General features: G+C 36.8%; 2 protein-coding genes across 2 annotated transcripts; both read left to right on the top strand.

The window, feature by feature from the left end:
• The first annotated feature begins 10,608 nt into the window (after positions 1-10,608).
• On the top strand, positions 10,609-14,212 carry gpr183a (G protein-coupled receptor 183a). Its single transcript, XM_077216815.1, has 2 exons — positions 10,609-10,761; positions 11,664-14,212. The coding sequence occupies exon 2, from the start codon at positions 11,681-11,683 to the stop codon at positions 12,779-12,781; it is 1,101 nt and encodes a 366-aa protein (XP_077072930.1). The 5' UTR covers positions 10,609-10,761; positions 11,664-11,680; the 3' UTR covers positions 12,782-14,212.
• Positions 14,213-18,245: 4,033 nt separating this feature from the next.
• gpr18 (G protein-coupled receptor 18) lies at positions 18,246-22,680 on the top strand. Its single transcript, XM_077216817.1, has 2 exons — positions 18,246-18,531; positions 21,235-22,680. Exon 2 carries the CDS (start codon positions 21,245-21,247, stop codon positions 22,232-22,234), a length of 990 nt encoding a protein of 329 aa, XP_077072932.1. The 5' UTR covers positions 18,246-18,531; positions 21,235-21,244; the 3' UTR covers positions 22,235-22,680.
• The last annotated feature ends 390 nt before the right edge of the window (positions 22,681-23,070 follow it).

Here is a 23,070-nt window from a genome sequence, read left to right as displayed (position 1 = left end):
TTTGTAAGTAATCAGCAATATTTTAAAATTTATACGATGTTTAATAGGGAGCCAATGCAGTGTTGACAGAACCGGGCTAATATGGTCGTACTTCCTGGTTCTGGTTAGAACTCTAGCGGCTGCATTTTGAACTAGCTGTAGTTTGTTTATTAAGCGTGCAGGGCAACCACCCAGTAGAGCATTACAAAAATCTAGCCTTGATGTCATGAACGCATGAACTAGTTGTTCCGCATTTCTCAATGAGAGCATATGACGTAATTTAGATATATTTTTAAGATGGAAAAATGCGGTTTTACAGACACTAGACACGTGACTTACAAATGAAAGATTGGTATCAAAGAGCACACCCAGGTTCCTAACTGACGATAAAGACTTAACAGAGCAGCCATCAAGTGTTAGACGGTATTCTAGGTTATTATGTGTGGAAGTTTTTTGTCCAATAATTAGAATCTCTGTTTTTTCAGAATTTAGTAGCAGGAAATTACTAGTCATCCAATTTTTGATATCAACTATGCATTCCGATAATTTTGTGAATTGGTGAGTTTCGTTAGGTTTGGAAAAAATATAGAGCTGAGTATCATCAGCATAACAGTGAAAGCTAATTCCATGATTCCTAATGATATCTCCTAAAGGTAGCATGTACAGAGTGAACAGAAGCGGTCCTAGCACTGAGCCTTGTGGTACGCCATACTGAACTTGTGATCGATAAGACATCTCTTCATTTACTGCTACAAACTGATAGCGGTCTGATAAATATGATTTAAACCATGCTAATGCAATTCCACTAATGCCACCATAGTTTTTTAGTCTATTTAAGAGAATGTTGTGGTCAATGGTGTCAAATGCAGCACTAAGATCAAGTAACACTAATAGAGAGATACAACCACGATCGGATGATAAGAGCAAATCATTTGTGACTCTAATGAGAGCTGTCTCAGTGCTATGGTGCGGTCTAAATCCTGACTGGAAATCCTCGCAGATACCATTTCTTTCAAGAAAGGAACACAGTTGTGAGGATACTGCCTTTTCTAGTATCTTTGACAGAAAAGGTAGATTTGAGATCGGCCTGTAATTGACTAATTCTGTAGGATCGAGTTGCATTTTTTTAACAAGCGTTTAATCATAGCCAGCTTAAAGGTTTTTGGTACGTATCCTAGAGACAAAGACGAATTAATGATGTTAAGAAGAGGATCTATGACTTCTGGAAGCATCTCTTTCAGTAGTTTAGTCGGTATAGGGTCTAACATACATGTTGTCGATTTAGATGAATTAACAAGTTTGCAAAATTCTTCCTCTCCTATGGCAACAAATTAATCAAATTTTACCTCAGGGAGACTATAATGCACTCCCTGATGTGATGCTGTAGAAGACGGTTGCATAGTTATAATTTTGTCCCTAATATTATCAATCTTATAAGTGAAGAAGTTCTTAAAGTCATTACTGCTGTGTTTCTTGGAAACTTCAGGGCTTGAAGCTTTCTTTTTCGTTAATGTAGCAACTTTTTCAAATAAATACCTTGGATTATGTTTATTTTCTTTTAATAGGGTTGAAAAATAAGCAGATCTAGCAGCTTTTAAAGCCTCTCTGTAAGCAATCGAGCTGTCCTTCCATGAAATCCGAAATACCTCTAGTTTTGTTTTCTTCCAGTTGCGCTCCATTTTTCTGGCTGCTCTCTCAAGGGCCCGGGTGTGCTCGTTGTACCACGGCGTTGGACTATTTTCTTTAATCTTCTTTAAGCGGAACGGAACAACTGTTTCTAAAGTGCTGGAAAGGAGAGAGTTAAAAGTTTCTGTTGCAATATCAAGTTCTTCTAATCTATCTGGGATGCTGAGACGATGAAACTGATTAGGAAGATTATTGATAAAGCAATCTTTAGTGGCAGAAGTGATAGGTCTAACATACTTGTAACACGGAGTTGGCTTTGCAGCCTTGGCTAAATGTAATTTACATGAGACTAGATCATGATCTGAGATGTCGTCGCTCTGCTGCAGAATTTCAACAGCATCAACATTGATTCCATGTGATAATATTAGATCTAGAGTATGATTACGACAATGAGTAGGTCCTGACACGTGTTGTCTAACTCCAATAGAGTTAAGAATGTCTTTAAATGCCAATCCCATTGCACCTTACACACACACACACACACACACACACACACACACACACGTCTGGTTCGCTATCTTTATGTGGACTCTCCATAGGCATAATGGTTTTTATACTGTACAAACTGTATATTCTGTCCCCTTACACTAATCCTGCCCCTAAACCTGCCCAACACAGAAAACTTTATGCATTTTTACATTTTCAAATTTCAAAGTTCAGTATGTTTATTAAACCATTTCCCTCGTGGGGACTGCTGGCTGGTCCACACAATGTAGGTGATCTCAGGTTTTATCCTTGTGGGGGCATTTGGTCCCCCGAATGTAATATAAACAAAGGCACACACACACACACACACACACACACACACACACACACACACACACACACACACACACACACACACACACACTTTCTTCCAACTTCCCTTCTCCATCACAACATCTATGTTGCCTAGTAACGAACACAATCTGGCCAAGATACGTGCTGTCTCACTGCCAATGCGTGAGACTTGAGAACCCTGCATATATTTTTCCTAGTATTTTGGCAAATATTACAACCAAACTTCTCAATCTCTCTCTTTCTAAACCATGGTGATTTGTACGGAGGCTTCGTGGATTTGCACTTGAGCCTAAACAGACAGTGGGCGTGCTAAAAGTGAAGCAGCTGGCAGTTGAGTTTGGTATGTTTATGTCCAATTATTAATTTTAATACACTTTCAATGCATACTAAAATGTGAATTCATATTATTTAGTGCACAACACAAATTGAAAATGAAAAAAAGAAATCAATAACGTGCGTTGAAGTGCAAACTTTGTGCTGCTATCTTTGATAAAAGGAGTTAATGAAGACGGCCTTTGCCCTGAGACGCAAAGAGGTCATCACTGATAACTTAACCTTTTGGTGAGATCCTGGAACGCTGGCCTGCCTTTAAAATGTAGTCACAGTTAAAAAATATTTTTCTTAGTTTTCTTGAAAATGTTTTATATTAAAAGGAATAGTTGACCCAGAACTGAACATTTGCAGTTAATTTACTCTCTCTCTCGGGCCATGCAAGATGTACTGTAGGTGACATTCTTTCTTTAGTTGAACACCAAAGATGATTTTTAGCTGAGCTCATGGTCCTTGGCGATTCATAAAATGCAGGTCAATGGGTGCCACCACTTTGCGAGTCAAAAACAAAAACAAGCAACACAATTTACCTGTGAGACAGAAATCTTGAGCTTCAGACTCTTGTTTTTCTGGTAGTAATGTTATAATCTGTTGTCTATATCTGCTTTTTGACTCACAAAGTGGTGGCACCCGTTGACTTACATTTTATAAATCACCAAGGACCACAGGTTCAGCTAAAAAAATATTTTTAGTGTTCTACTAAAGAAAGAGAGTAACCTACTACATATTGGATGGCCGAAGGGTGAGTAAACTGACGGCAACTTTATTTTTTTTTCAGTGTCAGGTTTTCACTTTATTTTTTCTACAGGATCACAAATGTACACTGTGTACGTATACCTTGGCTTAATCAATTATTAATGTGTGCAGATCTGACAAAATTGACAAACGTCAACCTGAAGAACCACTTTTATGCCGTGTTGGACCAGCATGCTCCCCGTCTTCAGAGCTTGTTCAGAAAGAAAGCTGCTTGCACAGGGAAAGTGGTCTGAAGTACTGAGTCAGCTCTTCAGGATATATGACCTCCAGGTCAGTTGGTTACAATTCTTGATGCCTGATACATTTTAAAATACTTTTAAAATAATTTACCTCAAAACTCACTTTCATGTTTGAATGCCTTCTGAAATTATCATTCTTTCTAAATGTGATGTAAATATGTCCTGTAACTACAAAATAAAAAGAAACAGCCTCGACTGAATAAGTGTGTCCTCTTTCTTTTGTGAAATAGACCTAATAGTAAACCACTTTATTTCTGTGAATAATGTGCAATTTTGACAAATTAATTCATTCTGATCAATGTATAACTCTTTAATGTAAACCTGTGGTAAAACATCGATGCTTGGGTTTTAAATATTCAAGGAAACAACAAAAATGCCAGCAAACGGTCGCTTTTATCAGGTTTGTTTTGCGATCACGCTGTTTGCAGTGATTTCTTTCAGATTAGTTTTCTGATAAAACTTCCATTTGTTGGTGAAAAGATGGGTTAGTGTGACGTTGTTCCAGAGAGGCGTGTCACAGGCGTGTTTTAGTGAAGCGCTGCAGAGCTTCTGGCCCCACAGTGGAAATGCAGAAGAGTTTGGGCCGGGAGGCTTTTAGCTTGGCACGGCCCATTTAAAGCCCTGGCTCGCACTGGCCCGACAGTGGAATCGCGGCTACTGTCTGTTTAGGCTAAAGTGCAAATCCACGAAGCCTCCGTACAAATCACCATGATAAACAGTCTTTTTATCATTAACTTATTTAATATTCAATAGGCCTACACACGAAGTTCAAAACAAGAAGGGTATAGCCTTATGGAAAAAAGAAAACATGCTAATATCGCAGTTGCTGTGGTTACTTGCATTCCTCTGCGGTTGGCTTGTCAGTAGCGTGGTACTTTAATATATAATAATATTTTATAGATCTTTTATTGAAACTGTTTTGACTTTTGCTATGATCTGTTGATTTTATTGATTAAATGTTAAAAGTAGATCCCAGCTTCATAGAATTACTCATTTAGGGTCAAAAATTACATGCTCTGTACAGATAGGTTTGTCTACTCTGTGTGAGAGGAATGTTCTTATGAAGTCTTTGACTATCCTGGATGATACATCTCACATCTTGTTTTCAGAATTTGAACTGCTCCCCTCAGGTAGGCGATATAGAGTGCCCAAATGAAGGACAGTTAAAGCTTCTAGATCTTTTGTTTCAAATGCAGTTATGAGTGTAAATACTTATCTGAAGCAAATATAAAGGTATCGTGTACTTATAATAGTAGCTAGAAGTATTGTAAATGATCAGGGTTTGTGATGTGATGTTTGTGATGCTTTATTTGTGATGTATTAAATTGTAGGTTGGGAGGTTTTTGACGCTGCTTAAATTGCCCTGCAAAGGGACAAATAAAGATTTTACTACTACTACTACTACTACAATCTTGCAGTTATCCTTACAGTCTGCCCGGAGAAGATTGTGGTTTTACTTGAGGGTAACATGGTTATACCGTAGATTTTCTCACATTGGCTGATGCACTTGTCATGTTTTTTTAACTCATAACACCTTGGAGTTGGCCAACTCATTTGATTTTATTCAGAAAGTCTTGATGGGTCTGGAGGATGGGACGCTAAGGCCCAGAGTGTTGAGTCTTAAAAATTAGCTTTTGGCAGTGGAGGCTGTTCATTGGTTGTCCCAATTGTAGCTTGTTTACTTCAAAGTTTACTTTTCAGTTCCATGGTATTACGACTTTTCTTTTTTGGTTTTCTTTCAGTGTTTGAACAAAGCTTACAATGGTACTCCTTATTTGAAATTTCATTTAAAATTACACTCCTGTCACTTTTAGTGCACACCATAGAGCAAGGAAATTAGTTTTTTGAAAACAGCTTACAGATGTGTTTTAAAGTATGATAGTTCAACGTACAGTACGACAATGCAGTACATTGCAGTTTACGCTGTAGTAATCATATCTTTGATTTCTGTATACTAATAATGTTATTATGTGCAGTGTAGTAAATCATTGAGAAAACATTTCTCAAGGGCCTTGCACTATTTTGGAGAATTTACATTTGACAAACAATTTATTGTTGATGTTTTGTGGTTACTTAATAAAAGAGTAACTTGAACTTAAATAGTCTTGTATTAACCTGTTTTTTTGTTTTGTTTTCAGAATGTGCATAATTAGCAATTTAGTTTGTAGTGAAGATAATGGGTAGACGCTCAGTCTAGGTGCTAGTTATGGGTTTATCACCAGGTTCACTCAGAACACCACTTAAGGCCAAATATTCCAGAGTATGAAATGAAGAGCTGAGAGATACTTCTTATTCTGCTTTTTTCTTCCTCATTCTTGTGTGAGTGAGTTTGAGGGTGAGTGTAATTCTGAGTGTGGTTTCTATAAAGAGAGAAACAAAATAAGTTACAAATGAATAGAGGAAACATATACACTCATTCCTCCTTAAGCACTAATATACATTACCAAACATAAAATAAACAATAGTCAGAATATGACTAACTTTTATTGTGAAAACCCCGGACCGAATAGGCTACTATGTTCCTCCGAGCTAGCAAAGACTTGATAGAGAAGCCTCGATAGCGGTCCAGACAACAATATTTAACACCACTTCTTATTTTATTCAACCACAAAGTACTGAACAATCCTAACAACAAGTAGTAAAGTTTAAACACATCTAAATATAGAGTTATATTAACTTATCCGGTTTTACGGTGTACTCGAATGCACTATAACTTAAAATCATTCATCATCTCATTGTAGAAATTTGATTGAACTTACAACAAAATGTGTCTTGGTTCTTCACTCATCTATTTTAGTGATAACTAAGTTTTCCCAACTAAGAACATGAGGTTATTTGAGTTAGCTCCAAAATGTGTAACTACTAAAATATTTTGTTGCAAACTTTTTACAGTTTTTGAAATATATTTTTTACAGAAAACAAAGACAAAAGTGAGTAAACACAAAAAAAAAAAACATCACGTCAGTGAAAAACACATCCGTCTAAAGAATTATCTGTGGTCCAACACACACTGTGCCTCTTGATGCAAGGCTATGAGGCAAGGATTTAAATTTCAAAAACACATACACACAAAATGTCAACATGCAAATCATTTATTTCCTTAAGCTGTTCAGCACGGTTTGAAATGTATTTCCTCTTTCTAACAATTCTCGAGTCCTTGACACTCTACCTCATGCGTTCACTGACCAACAAGAAAAAAAAGTCAACCTCAACTGCCAATCAGTTAACCTTTGTCACAGATATCCTGTAAGCAGACAATTTGCATCACATTTCAATATAACAAGAAATCATTGTCTGTATTATCTTTTAGAAGAATCTCACTATGAGGTGACTGTCTTTTAAAATTGAACCGATTCTGTGTCAATAAGTCTGGGCAAAACCAAAAGTGCATTGCTGACACTCAAAACATTGAGCTCTCTTTTGCTATGAGTCAAAACTGAAACTTGTTAGTGTGCTTAAGATATCAAACAAATTCAGCTGTCATTTTGCCAATCTCAGTGGTGTTTGTGGCCCAAATGATATTGTCATGACAAAAATGCAGCAAGGAGTTTATTATAAAATATTTGTATTGGCATTTTGTTTTTTTACATGACTCTAACAGGAACAAATCTGTCTCCATGATTTTAAAAGCATCGGCTCTGAGTTAAATAGTCAAGCAGACACATGTGTTTGACTCATCAAGTCACACACTGTCCTGTTCTTCTTTTCAGACACAGACTCAGATGCTGGCTCATGAAACACTAAGAAATGTATGTACACAGTGTTTTATCCAAAGTGTCTTACAGCACACTTTTGATATATTCAATCTTTAAGCAGTAATATAAAGCGAAGAGTCATGCTCAAGCGGTTCATGGACCAACCCTTGATGGGTTCAAAACTACAACCTTCCAAACTAAACAAAGCTAAAATAATAAAATATGCCAATAAAACATAGTCATAGTGTAAGTTCAACAGTTGAAGAGAGTTCTGGAGCCCTCAGCGGGTGTGAAAACCACCCTGAAAACATCATCGGGAAATAGTTAACAGCTATATATGCAGTGCCCTTGACGTGAGAAGTTATTGCTTACACATTTGAAAAAATGTGTTTTTGAGTTGTCACTTAGGGTGTGCAGAAGCGGCAGGTGCCACAGTGCTTTTGGAACAGGGGTCAACCTGTAGACAGCAGAAACGGAAGCCATTTATTTTAGGTTTCCTGTTAAGCACTGTCACAGATTTGACTATAAAACAAACATCTCACCTTAAATATATTCGTGGAAGAACTGAATTTGACCATTTTTTATCCGTTGTAATTGGACATTAAAGAAATCTCCAAAGTTAGAACCCAAACTTTAAAGATAGAGTGCAGTGATATTTGCAGTGCACACATATTTCAGAGACTTTTTGTGCAAATATATAAAATAGGACTCTGCTCATTGAGGATCGGAGTTGTTTTGTAAACGTTCTGTCTAACCAACCACAAATCTACGCAAGTAGAAGGGGACGTCACAGGAATACATTAGTCATGACTTTATATACTTTAGCTGTGCAGTCCATGTGCAAAACAGAGATAACACATTTTGATAGCACATTTAAAATGTGTTTATCAGAAAAAAAAGAAAGATTTCTCAAAAGCCACATCCTCTCAAAAGTTAGGATGGTAGCTTTGGTGACAGCAGCGACCAGTAGCCGGAAATGAAAAACACCTTTTCAATGTCTGTTTGATAAAAGTAAGCTCTGAAAGTATTTTAAACACTGTTAATTTAAAAATAATTATTTAAAAAATTTTTGTGGATGTCTTTTTCCTTTGTCATCGATGTCATATGTATTACTGAGAATATAAATCCTCAACATTAAGGAAAATACAAGACATTTAGAAAAATCAAGTCATAAACAGTTTCATTTGATATTAGAAGTTGTGTAGAACAAAATCATGGAATGCAACCTGTATTCTCAAACTTTACATCAAACGGTACTACTTGTCTCATCCAGCTACTGTAGTTAAGTACAACCACAAAGCAGGTATTAGTGTTCTTTGATTCATCAAAATTTTGTTTTAAGTGGTTGTAACGAATCCCTACAGGTGTATATAGGATGTTTCAAACTAGGGAAGTCTTTCAAAAGTTTGCAGATGTAAATTTCAACTTCTAACAATAGAACGAAGAACTGTGCACTTTCACAACTGCTGTCACACCCAATAACGCTGCAAACCGCATTATAAAATATCACATATCACAATAACACATTTTATTTAAACAAATGAAAAATGTAACATCCCAATTCACATATAAAACTATATACTAAATGAAGCCGGATTCTTTCCTGCTCATAAATACATGAATATGAATATGTTTTTTAAAAATAACAATAATATATATTCTCTATATATAACAATAATATATTCTATTATCATTCTCTTTCTTTTCTACTGATGTTGTCACAATTTAAGTAACCAAATGAAATTATTAAAGCAACCCTTAAAGGGGTCATAACGGTACATGCACTTTTACAAGTTGATTGTACTGAAATGTGTGTTGCAGTACCTGTTCACAACCATCATATAATGATAAAAATCCATCCAGTGTTTTTGTTTGAATCTCCTTATATGTTTTCCCCTGTCTCAAAGTGAGCCGTTGGATCTTGTGACGTCACTAGATCGGACGCCCCTCCCACAATTGATAATTGAAAGCAGCGTTTCTATGGTTTCAACACAGACCCGCCCTGAGCGAGCTGTCATCGTAGTCCGCCATTGTTGATACACTGGAGCAGAATGCCGTCTAAGTGATTATGGTGTTCTGTTCTTGGCTGTAGTAAGGAACACATCAGTCATTTTAATGTTCCTAAATTCGAACCGCTGAAGACGAAGTGGCTGAGTTTTATTTTTGAAGGGAATATTCCCAACGATCAATGTAAATGCTTTTATGTTTGCGCTAATCATTTCCCACCAGACTGCTTTATAAACGAGGGTCAGTGTAAATCTGGTTTTGCTAAGAAGCTGGTCCTGAAAAAAGAATCGGTACCAACTATTCGTGTTCCTGCAGCACATACAGAAGAAGTGAGTGTAACGTTTTATTAACCTTTAATATTAATGTTTGCAAATCGCTTGCACACTTGATGAATGCGGCGAATGTTTACACTCAGGGTAAAGTTTTTCAGCATCAATCTGTCAACGAACTAACATTTACATCAGTAAACACATAGCGTCTGTATCTCACTAATCTACTCTGTCAGTACAAACAAGAATAGATCAAAGTGACATTACGTTAACCAACCATTCAGTAACGTCATGTTCGAGCCTTAATTGTCGAACTTCTTCGGGGCCGTCATCTTGTTCCGGGTCCGATTTCGGTTCAAATTGGTATGGTTGCACAGATGTGTACTCTGAGACTCCCGCTGCCTTTCTTGTTCCAAAATATACCCTCAACTGTTGTCAAGGCAACACTCCATGTGTGTTGTCAAAACGCCTAAAAGAAAAGAGGGGCGGATTGAGCTAAGCTCATTATCATTTAAAGGCATATGTGCACTGAAACGGCGTGCTGTAAACAGAGCTGTTTTTCACCAGGTAAAGTGAGTGTTTTCTTACAATACTATTGATAATTTTTGATAAAAGTATATTACACAGTTTTCATTTTGACCCTAAGGATTCATATTAACTTGTACGAAAATGGCATTATATGACCCATTTAATAAGGGTTATTAAGTCCTGATGAGTTTCATTTTTCTGAAACCACAGTGGAACACGTGTAGGATGGCAATTAACATGTGACAGTGAGAGGTCCTCACTCAAATGAGAAATACTGAGAAAAAGAAAAATGGGCAGATCTTGATCAGCAATACAGGAAATTGTCAGTCGTCATGGTTACAAAAGCAGGCTGGAAACAGTATTTCATCGCTCAGTTGTGGTGTGCTAGAAAACGTGGTTAATGCCAGACCAGGAGGTGCTACGTTTGACACTGCCATGATCAGATCACTTGACAAAACAGAAGCACAAAAACTGGAGCAAAATAAAGTGTTTGTAAGTACATATGCTTTTATAATAATCTTTTTTTATTATAAAATACTTCAAATAATAATCTTTTTTTAAGTATTCAGACTTTATTTATATGTATATTTGTACATATATTCAGCTTGCATAATACAAGTAAAACTATGAATGCGAATTCAAATGGAAATATCAATTCCAGTTTGCTGTTACGCTTTAGAGCATGTGAGTACTGAGTGTACTGGCACATGGATGAAAAGATCCTACTTCTGACTTATTAACATACTGCAAATCATGATTAAATATATGAATAGCATGGTTACCACTAAACTGAAGAAAAAAATATGAATTATTGTAGCATGCTAAAACAGTACGTTCTTTTTTTTTTAAGCAAACTTGGATTTACTATTGAAATTTACTATATAAAAACTTTCTGAAAGAAGTTATTGGCTTTGCAGAAGTACACTAGCCATTACACAATCACCATTAACCCATCACAGAGAATTGTATTCCTGAGTTGTTTTTCTTGCAGTCAAGGTCTTTGTGAGGGTAATTCAGGCAGTTGTAGGACTGACAGGAAACACCTTTTGCTGCTCCAATGGAGCATGGTGCTCGTCTGGACCCCTATTCTAAGCATTTGTGCTGATGATTGACATAGAACTTCCTTGCCGTTCACAGCGGTTTCACAAACTTCCGTACATGCACGTTACAATGATTTGACTTGTTCATAAAAACATCCTTGTAATGATTTTTGGGGCAAGCAAGTGCTTTAAAACCGCAGGTGGCTTGTGGCGTTTCCTTTGCCATGTATGCCCGTTGCAAAAAAGAATGCAAAATTTTTAGACTTCCTTAGTGAAACAACACCATGAAACCTGATACAAGCATTGATTGTGGTCTCTCAGTTTTGTAGTAATGTATCTGTTTTCCCTTCTCAGATTTCATAATTGACCCCATGGAGATGGTAGCAGCTACAAACTCAACTCGCAATGACTCTGACATCTGTACCAACCTTTACGACCATCGTGGTTGGGCACAGTATTTCCTGCCTGCAATGTATTCTCTGATTTGCATTTTGGGACTGCTGGGCAACGTGTTGGCTTTGCATGTCATTTGGCCTAATTTAAAAAAAATCAACTCCACAACTTTGTATTCAGCCAACCTGGTGGTTTCAGACATCTTGTTTTCATGCGCTCTGCCCTTGCGTGTGGTTTACTATGCTATGGGATTTCACTGGCCAATGGGGGAGGGTTTATGTAAAGCCGTGGCTCTGCTGTTCTACATCAACATGTACGCTGGTGTCAATTTCATGACTTGTTTAAGCGTGGACCGTTTCATTGCAGTTGTGCTGCCCCTGCGCTTCTCCCGCTTCCGGAAGGTTGAGAAGGTGCAGTACATTTGTGTGGCCGTATGGGTCGTGGTGTTGATGCAGACACTGCCTTTGCTGTCAATGCCCATGACGAACAAAGAGCAAAGTGGTCACATAACATGTATGGAGTATCCCAACTTTGAGAAAATCAACAACCTGCCTGTCATGCTCATCGGTGCCGTGTTGCTCGGCTTCGGCATTCCTGTCATCACCATCCTGGTTTGCTATTCGGCACTGTGCTCCAAGCTCCGCATCCTGGCCAAATCTAATAAACTGACAGAGAGGTCGGGTCGCAGTCGTAAAGTCATCGGCGTGATTTGCTCCGTCATTCTTGTGTTCGTGGTGTGCTACAGTCCATACCACATCGACCTCCTGCAGTACATGATCAGAAAGCTGCGGTACAAGCCAGACTGCTCAGAACTGCACGACTTTCAGATCTCCCTCCACATCACTGTATGTCTGATGAATCTCAATTCATGCCTCGACCCCTTCATCTACTTCTTTGCCTGCAAAGGATACAAGAAGAAGGTACTCAGGCTGCTCAGAAAACAAGCCAGCATTTCCTTCTCGAGCGTGGCCAGGACCTCCCCCGAAGGCTCCTCCAAAGACGTGTTTGGGAATGACAAAATCCACATGAGCTTAAGAAGCAGCCAGAAAGAGAGGAGCAGTGTGCTATTGAGTGACTAATGGCAGCAATGTTTTTGAACTATAAACAAGAAGAAGAAATGCAGTTGAGTGACTGAATGAGACTTAACTGTTTAAGTCTCATACATTTCTTACCTCTGGGTTATTTTTGGTTCTCAGTCAGTAGATACTATTTTGTGTTGCTGTGTAAATATTATTGCACATTTGTCTTAGTTCATGATAGAACTTGTTCTGGAATTTTTCATTTGATCTTTTCAGTAATAATGAAAATAGATGAAATGACAAACACACCTGCAGTGAAATGATGAGCTACAGCACTCATAAAATACCAAGAAACAGTAAACCAGGTGACTCAATTCTGTGATTCCAAAGAATGAGATTCCAGTCAGAAAAAGATTCAGAATCAATCACTGATTCACTCAGTGATATTCCATCATTACAATCAGTCACTCTTTTTCACCAAAGTCTCATCCTTTAAAGGTATGTGATGGTTTTGTAGTTTTACCTGAGTTTAAAGAGAATATCACTAGCAAGAAGTATTATAGTGTAGGCAGTCTAAGACAGTACATAGAAGTGAACAATCCCCCGCCTAAAAAGCATGAGTGAACTATCTTATTACAAAGAGTCACTCGTGTACCTCAATGGTTCCTAACTTCCTAGCATTAGTGCCTCAGGACCATAAACTTGACAATCAAACTGACAATAAAGTGTGACATTATCCATTTAAATAGTACACATAGGTTGTCAACCTCTACCAACTAAACACATGAACTTGTCTATTTTGATTTAGGTGTGAGCGATATTCTGGTATGTATGAGTGACCGGTAGAAATTTGTCAACCGGTAGAGATTTCGCAATCATCTCGCAATGACGTTTCTGTGCTGCATGGTCACGACAGCTCATCGTTTGCATGCATTTTTAAGCATTGCAGTTTAAAAACAAGTGATTTTAAACCATTGAAGCGCAATTAGCAGCGAACGTAAACAGTTCAGAAAGAAAAAGCACGAGTATAATGGATCCGTGCAGTCGGTCTTAAAGTGACAGCATCCAAATTTACCTGCTGTCATTATTAAATACAAACAACCAAAAAGAGAAAATATTTCACTGCTCTTAACTGAATCACTTTTGTACCTGTAATAAGAATAAATGTATATTTAATTTACATAGTAAAAACTATGCATTTTTTAAATACATTTTATTATGACACATTTTATGTAGCCTAGTATTTCCTTTTATTAGTGCTTGAAGGTTTTCATATATGTCTTTTTCATTTATCACCGTTTACTTTTCTTCAGTAAGCTTGAGAGTTTTTTTTAGGCTGGTATTAGTTTTTTTTTAATGATATTGTAAATGTTGATAATAATTAATATTTCAATGGTATCAATATTTTTGATATCATAACCTTATTTAAAGCAAAAATAACTATATTGTGATGTGTATTGTTAGTGTGAAATAAAATTACTCATTGTAAGATATAAGAATTTTATTTTTATGTTACTTAATTTTGACCAAAACTGTAATTATTTGCAGACAAGCACCGTGCAGTATCTCTGTGGTCCACAAGGGGGAGGTTCCGGTAACCTCTCAACAGGACCTTGGGTTTTAGGCAGCTGGGAAACCAGACGGTTCACAGCTAAACTACTTTAACCACATAGGACCAGCAAACCAGCCTTTTTAGCAGGGCAAAATGTTTTTACTCATGTAGCCAACAGCTCAACAAGAACAACAAAAAATACAAATAAAATAATAATAATAATAGTAAAGAAAAAGAGCACAAAAAATCTGCCCATCTTTTGAAATGTATTGTAACAAATAATAATCCTGAAGATAAAGATGACCATAAAATTCACACAGAATGGTTCAATATTTTCTTGACCATGATCTTACAGCCATGTCAAATTTGAATTCAGTGGAATTACAACAAAGAGCCATAAGAGGGAGACATAAAGCAAAAAAGTTCATGAATAGCAAAACATGTCACTTCTTCCTCTTTACACAGGGAACTATATTGACATTTACATTGATACCAATGAAAACAAATGGTAATATTGCTTAAAGACACGGGGAGATTAATTTGCTTGCTGTACTAAATTGAATTAAAATTAATTAAAATTTTCACACTTTATAAAGGCACTAAAATGTACAATTGCAGTAAATGTTTACTGCAGACTTATTGTGATTGGTTAGTTGACCAATGGTTAGATTCTGGATTGAATAAAAATAATTGGTCTGAAAACTGGCCAAACAGTTCATATTCAGAAAGGATGTGAAAGACTGAATTAGTGACACCACAGACAAAAACAGGAAAAAGTTTGAAGACCAATATATGGTGTCTTGACAAAGACCCCAGAGAAGCAGAACATGCAGATGCGGGGGGAATTGTGGTTAGCTAAACTTTGCAAAAATGGACGGAAGCTGCTGTGTTGCTTCAAACCTCTTTGAACTGATCCTTTTTATAGGAAAGAGGACACAGTTTGTAAGCTTGATTTAAAAAAACTTTTATATGAAGGCCTAGAGGTTCACTGTCAGGAAAGGGGTAAAAGTCTGTCAATAATTGCATCTCAAATGCAAATAACTCATTGGCTGATAAAAGTACTTGTTTGGGGTATTATTTGGTGCATGATTAGAAGCTTAAGGTTAGCTAAAATAAGTTTATCCACAATTCCACATCATATTAAACCTTCATAGAATATCATGGTAATGTCATATTTCTTTTTTAACCTTAAAGTATGATGTGAAATTGTCAAATAGATTTATTATTATTATTATTATTTTAGGGATCACAAAAGACACATCACATTCAAGTTATATTCAATGCAGTTTCCAGATGAACTATGTTTTATATTATGTCATCTACTATTAGGTCCTGACCTGTTTAATAATTTCTGTGTTTATATTACCTGTTTCAGGGGTTTGACAATATCTCGTTCCAATTAGGCCTACCAAAAAACTATTTTAAAACGTGATACTTCTTGTCTCGCAATATTTCACCAGATTTGTAATTTAAATCATTCAAAACCCTACGCCAACACAGCGGAATATACATTAATTTTGTTTCGAAATATGCAACTTGTTGTTCATCGTGATTTCAAAATAAAAGTTTAAACCCTTGCTCTGAGTTTGCATGTTTTGATGTCCACATGTTCTTGTTCAAGAAATTCTACACAGGCTGAGAAGTGGCCAAATCTTAAGATTAAGTGGCCATTAGAATTACATGTTATTTGGCCAATGTTAAACAAGGATTTGATCATGCTGTGAAGTGCAACACTAACAACAATCACCAGGCCTTTGTCGCCCTCTGCAGGCATTTGTTATAATACATAATGTAGGCTATACAGTATAAGTTGATTATGTTTCTGTTACATTACATTATGTATTTTAACAGTGTTGTTCAATAAGACCATATGATTACTTGCTTTTGAAACAATTATTATTGCCTCATTGTTATTATATAGCTATGTATTTTAAGTTATTTTAAAGGCTATTGTTCACTCTATTTTTAGTAATTAATCGTCAAAAGAATCAACCGACTACTCCAAAGTGTCAGTGACAGCACTCGATTAGTTAACAAATTTCAAAATGCACATGCATTGTTTTGCATTTGGTGACTTTCAGTCAAATAAAAGACTGTCCTTACCCAGTCATATATTTGTCATTGAAGGGTTCTTAAAAACAGTCGCCTCGTTCTCCTGAACCCAATATTCTACATATCATCTCGTCTAGTAAGCAAAGTGTATCGTTACACCCCTACTGTATCTTAATTACGTACATACCAACTTATGCAAAAAATGGCCATACTATGTATTACATATTTATGACAGCTCAGATCAGAGTGTTTCAGTCCAAGACCATGTTTGGACAAGCATCTGGACTTAGACTGGACAATGTTCTGTTGCTGGCCTTGACTCAGTCTCAATCTTCTCAGGGGTAAGGCCTTGACCTAAACACTGCTGTCTCTATTTCAAATAGCCATACAAGTCTACAAAATGAGATTAAGTCATTATACAGTTGTCACTTCTCTAGGGCTATAATATTCACTTCTCTAGAATCTACAGTATAATACCCGGTATGACATTGGCATATGAAATCATTAAGACTAAATATAAAACCGTTTTCTCACTCATATATTCTGGAGAAAAAGTTTTTAGCTTATAAGGCCTGTTGGGAGTCTAATTTGCATTGACCAGATTTGATACATTCAAGTGTACTGCCCAAGGTTAAAGTGATACAAGAAACTGGTAATCGTTCTTTCATAACCTACCATTTTTGGATTCAAATATTAAAATGTTTACAATTACTTTAATTGCATCCTGAAATGAAGGTCAACCTATACAAAAGCTTTCTAATTCCATGTTGCTTACACTCGTCTATTATATCCAATACATTCCTTCATGATGCTAATAATCATACAGATCTGAGCACAGGCTATAACAGTCACAAAAAAAAATTATTATTGCTATAGTGCTTAGTAGGACTTGTAGGTCTTCCTTCCCTTTTTTTTGTAATATGGAGGAACCGAAAAAATCAACTATGTGCACTCAGACGTTCCTCATTACACAGGCCTTAAGTTCATTTCTCTAATCTTGCACAACAATCTTCACAAGAAATCCCAAGATTTCAACTATATGTTAACACAGATTGTTTGTGTGACAGTAATCCCCATATGGACAAGTTAAAACTAGTGACTTCCTGATGTGGGCGATTGTTGAACAGAAGAAATGTCAGACAGCGTTTTAAAGGGTGAATGAATCAGCCAATGTACAGTGTAGGTGTCACATTGGTGCGAATATTAGAGTTAACAGTCACAATGGAGAACATGGCTCCACTTGTTATGATGGAAAATATGAATGTACCACACCACACAGATTACAAGTGTTTTAGTGTTGATGTTTTTGACATGAAGACATGAAGATGAAGAACACTTCATTTGTGTGTTCTGTTTTGTTTTTGTCACAGAACAACAACAGCAGTTATTAAAGTTAAATAATTAAATAGTTCACCGACATAAAAAAAAGTTGACGTGTTCCTTAGAAGAAAGAAAGAAAGTTATGTGGGTTTGAAACTACATGAATGTGAGCAAATGATGAGAAGAAATTATTTTCTGCCTTCAAAATGCAGACCAACAATGGCAGCCATAATAATAATTTTTCTTTATGAAAAACTCTTCACACACAATACCAAAGCTGTTTTAGATAATTATGCGTGAAAAATGTGGCAGTCAACAATCATATTTGTTTTCAGGTAACCAGTTGACCTCAGCAAAAGTAACTGAGTCTAAAAGGGATCTCTTTAGTCAGGTCTAGAGCATGTTCTGTTCGTTCTGTGACTTTTAAGATGAGGTTCTGTCTCAAGCTTACATAAAGATCTCATTTCCTGTTTACACACCAACAACCTCAGCATCCTGTGTTTAATTAAAACTCTTCAACACCAGATGCCTTCTGTTGCCACCTGCTGTGTGCTGCTCCCAAGAGAGCTAATGCTGTGTGACAAACCCTATTTTCCCAATCAATAACCAGCACCCAAACCTGTCACATCTTTAAAGTACATCTCCACTGCTCTCAAACGGCATATGATATACAATTTGCTTTTGAGATGTATACTGCACCAACACACGCATTACAGGAAGTGAAGGGGCTTCACAGAAACCAAAAGAAAAATTCTAATCTAAATAAAGACATTGGCTTCATTACTTCCTCTATCTTAGATCGAAGCTCAGCAGCGATGGTACATTACAGTCATCACCCGTAACAGCCCTCAGAACAGTTACGATGCCAACAACATGGATCTCTGAGGTAGGTACCTTTGAAAGCTTTACTTTGTTATCTTTTAGAACAACAACAACAACAAAAAACGATCGGTTTTAAAAACCAGCCAATCATATCAGAAGACAATGATGTAGGTCAAATGTGTTTTTTTTAATACAAAGTTAATCTAATAACTAGACTGTTTATCAACAGTATGTGTAGCATTATATCTACTAATTTAAGGTAGAGGATGACTTGATGAAAGATGTACATTGATAATGCACAGATTTTTGAGAATTGTAGTAAAAGTAGCATTCTTCCTATTTCCTTCAACTGATGCACTAGTATATTGATTAATATTCAACATTTTGTAATTACTTTTTTGTATCATAAGTCATATTTCTTTTCTCTTTTTAAGACTTTTTGATGAATTGATTTTTTTTAACTCAAATTCAAATGAAGAAAAAGTGATAGTCTTGTCTTATAGGATAGTTCATCCAAAAATATTTTTTTTATATTTGTACATGTATATTGTTTTCTGTTTCTATTATACTGTTACTATATTAAAGGGACAATGTGTAGTTTTTTAGGTATTTATTATCTAAAATCAATATTTTTATTCATAAATATGTCCTCAATGGTGTACAAATACCATGCCAATTATCTGACTTATCCTCGTAAACGAAGAATTTATTATCTTTATATACATGTGACCGTAGGTGGCTTCCATGTAGTTCCGCCATCTTGAAAAACTATAATAGCTGACAGGGTCAAAAAGTACAAGGCCAACGCATTTCCACAACGCGTTTTCGTTCAGAGCCAGCGTCACATAACTGAAAGCAGCAGAAACGGAGGAGCAGAGCAGTGAGAGTCGCTTGTCACGGCCCCGGCAAGTTTAAAAGGCTGCATTGCACTGTTATTATTCATACTGTAACATTTGTTTGTTCGTTGTGTCAAGTTGCAGTTTGTTTGAAATAACAAACCTGTTCACCCGAAGGAAAACTCGAAGACATCCCTTCACTAGAAGACATCCTGTCATAGCTTTTTGGTACATAACAGCTACCATAGATGCAACACGCACTTGAAAAAGCAAGGCGCTGGAAAGCACATTTCGTTTGAATGCAAAATACAATTTCACCGCTAGATGAGAGAAATTCCTACACAATGTCCCTTTAAATAAAAATGTGGAATAAAAAATTAATTAGAGTAAAAAAGAGAGAATTTAAAATAATATGTAAAGACACGTAAGAAATAAAGTCGCAATTGCAAGATATTTGGTCACAAGTACAAGAAACAGAATACTATAGAATTACTAGATATAAAGCTTAAATTGTGCGATGTACAGTAAAGTTGCAATAGACCTTAGTCAGGGTAGACGCAATTTTGAATTTAGATGAAAACTATGCTGGGAGGGAAGAAACTTTCAAAATTGTTTTATGATTTTTTTTTTCTGTTTAAAAGATTTTTAGTCAGCTGAACAATCAGTATGTTATCAAAGTGCCCTTATAATGCTATTTTAAAGGCTCCTAATTTTGTTCTGTCGGAAGCTACATGCTCATTACCATAACTGAAGCTCTGTCTGGAGGCTTCCTACAGCTCAGCGATTGAACTGTAAAGATGGCGTCAGTTTTACCATATCAATCTGAGCGCGAGTCCGATGATGAAACATTAGAAGAATTAGTTATTCAACCCAAACCTCCATTGCAAGGACAACTCGAGCAGGACGTTTCTCAGTGTGATACTCTACTCAGTTTGAGGTACATTATGAGATGTTTGTTTCAACTGTAATTCTTTACCATCAGCATTAACAAGAGTATGTCCATCAACAAACTCAAGTGTATATTTCTAATTTATTGCGGTGCACATGCAGGAACTCTTAACTGTATCAATAACGGTGCATATGTTTGCCCAACACTAAGGTGAATGACTGATGTAACAAATGTTTGTAAAACAAATCTTGGTCCATCCTTTATCTTTACTCAGAGTTGTAAGAATGACAGACAATCTGCATTAATAGACACAGTTATTAATAGACACAGTCTAATAGTGGCCCACAGTTGCTTAGCAGAAGTATTTCAGTAAGACAGTAAGCTGGTTAGCCAGAAAATTACACAATATAAAACACAAAACTAAGTATTTTGAACACCAGGTGGAACACATCAATAATTATTCATACTTACAGGTTGTGATTCTGAGGAACAAGTTGGACCAAATAAACTGGGTACTGACCCATCTTTCTAGAGCAAGTGTTTTGCGAATCCCACGTTGAACTCAAGTTGTTGTAAGATAGTCAAGTTGTTCGCGGGTGGACAGCGTGCAACATAGGTACAACATTACGCAAATGTATCGTCTAGTGACGTAGAACCGCAAAGCAGTATGATTCGAATAAAAAAACGCCTCGTATTGGCGGATCAGAGTCAATTCTTTCTTTTGGGAGACAATAACTTTATTGATCGTGCACGTACGACCTTACAACTTTGCATAACATTTACATTCACAAACAGCTATATTACACACTGCATGAAAGGGAATATTCAAAAACCATAATAGGGGCACTTTAAACATCACTGCAATCCATTGAACCCACTGTACGTCTATCCATCACAGCCTTGTTTTAATTTTTGCCAAAAGGTAAGGTAAGGTCTAAGGTCTATTACCTTGTTTTTAAAATTCTAAAATAGGCTTCTAAAGTTACAAAACATGTAAAAAAAACCTGTTTTTAATTGGTTTCTTTTTTTATGGGCAAATCAGGCAAACCATCATGGATCATAACACATCTTTGCCCGTCATCATGGAGGGTCACGTCCCACAAGTGTACCGGCTGGCTAGCCTAGTGTTTTACGGCATTATCTTCACCATAGGCATAGTGGTCAATCTGACAGCTCTCTGGGTCTTTGCCTTGACCACTAAAAGACGGAACTCCATCACCGTATACATGATCAATGTTGCTTTAGTGGACTTGGTATTTATCTTACTGCTGCCCTTTCGAATTGTCTACTACAGTCAAGACTACTGGCCCTTTGGGGACGTGTTCTGCAGGATTAACGCAGCACTAACAGTGCTCTATCCCTGCCTAGCCTTGTGGCTCTTCGCTCTCATCAGCACAGATCGCTATGTGGCCATAGTGCAGCCGCGACACACCAGAGAACTCAAAAGTGTTCGCAAAGCCTTGCTGTCCTGTGCAGGAGTCTGGATCATGACCCTAGGCAGCACGGCTCCGCTCGTCTTCCTGGAAGAGGACCCGGACCGTATCTCAAACTATACCACTTGCATCAAGATGCACGACATCATCTACTTGCGCCGTGACAATCCCGTCCACTTTGCACGTATCATCTTCTTCTTCCTGGTGCCAGTGTGCATCATGTTGGGCTGTTACATGATCATCGTAGAAAACCTCATCCACGGCCGGACGTCCAAACTGAAGCCCAAAATCAAGCAAAAGTCCATCAGGATCATCATCACACTGATCGTTCAGGTGCTTGTGTGCTTTATGCCTTTCCACATCTGCTTTGTTTCCATGCTGCTGGCCAGCGGTGGGCAGGGTTACAACACCTGGGGGGCCTTCACCACATTCCTGATGAATGCGAGTACAGTGCTGGACATCATACTCTTTTACATTGTGTCGAAGCAGTTTCAGGACCGTGTGATCAGCGTGATCTTGTACAGAAACTACCTGAGGAGCGTTCGCAGGAAGAGCCGTCACACCAACAGTATTCGCTCAATCAGCAACCTGACCAGTGCCATGATCTGAACAATAACACAGCTGACAAAAACAATGTAAACATGTCGATGTTTGTAACTAAATTACAGAACAAGATTTAAATTGCAGAACAAGATGAACGATTATCAATTAATGAGTCAAACTCAGTTATGTTTTCCAAACAGAAACAAATCATACTGAAAAGTGAAATTGCTCACAGTAACAGTAACTTCTTGTCTGCAGTTAACTCACATGAGACTAATCACATGTGCACAAGTGACTTCATTGGTAGTCCCTGCAATGTATCACTGCTCATTTGCATGAAGTTAAACTTTTTTTTAGTTTTGCTGCCGGATATGCATCACCACCCATTGCTAATTCACCTGTGCTGCAGCAAGTTTTACTGTATGTGTGAACAAGGAGACAAACTGTTTCGAGCTGTTGTGTTTAATGCTCCAAGTGTGTCTGTTATTTTAAAAACGAGTTTTATATAAAAATTGGGAATGTTGTTGCATAATCATGGCAAGGTGTTTGAAACAGTTTCCTTTGTAAAACTTTCTTTGCAGTCTCAGCACAATCTGTGCAAAACATGTTAGTCTCTTGCAAAGCATGCTTTTTTATATGATCTTCAGAAACAGTGAATGTCTTTGATGAGGTTAGTTCAAAAAGAGTGCGTACTAGGATATTTGGTTCTTTCAAAAGTGTAAAACGTGATACTACCTTTCAGTGTGGGGTTTCAAGTTTCACGTTAAATTTCTCAAAAAGGGAAAAGCTAATTAAATTACATAGCAGCACTTTATTTTTAAGAATGTAGTTAATTAATAAATAACAATTAAGTACCAATTAATCAAATATATGTGATTAAAATACTAATTTAAAATATTCTG

This window comes from Siphateles boraxobius, unplaced genomic scaffold (genome assembly GCF_051911475.1).
Source record: "Siphateles boraxobius isolate OS27281-9 unplaced genomic scaffold, OSU_SipBor_1 7, whole genome shotgun sequence".
In the NCBI taxonomy this organism is placed as follows: domain Eukaryota; kingdom Metazoa; phylum Chordata; class Actinopteri; order Cypriniformes; family Leuciscidae; genus Siphateles; species Siphateles boraxobius.
Note: the sequence above shows the minus strand (reverse complement) of the source record. Positions and strands in the feature narration are given on the sequence as shown.

What these genes read in the sequence shown, in the direction of transcription:
- gpr183a (XM_077216815.1), top strand. Translation starts at nt 11,681, where the DNA reads ATGGAGATGGTAGCAGCTACAAACTCAACTCGCAATGACTCTGACATC.
- gpr18 (XM_077216817.1), top strand. Translation starts at nt 21,245, where the DNA reads ATGGATCATAACACATCTTTGCCCGTCATCATGGAGGGTCACGTCCCA.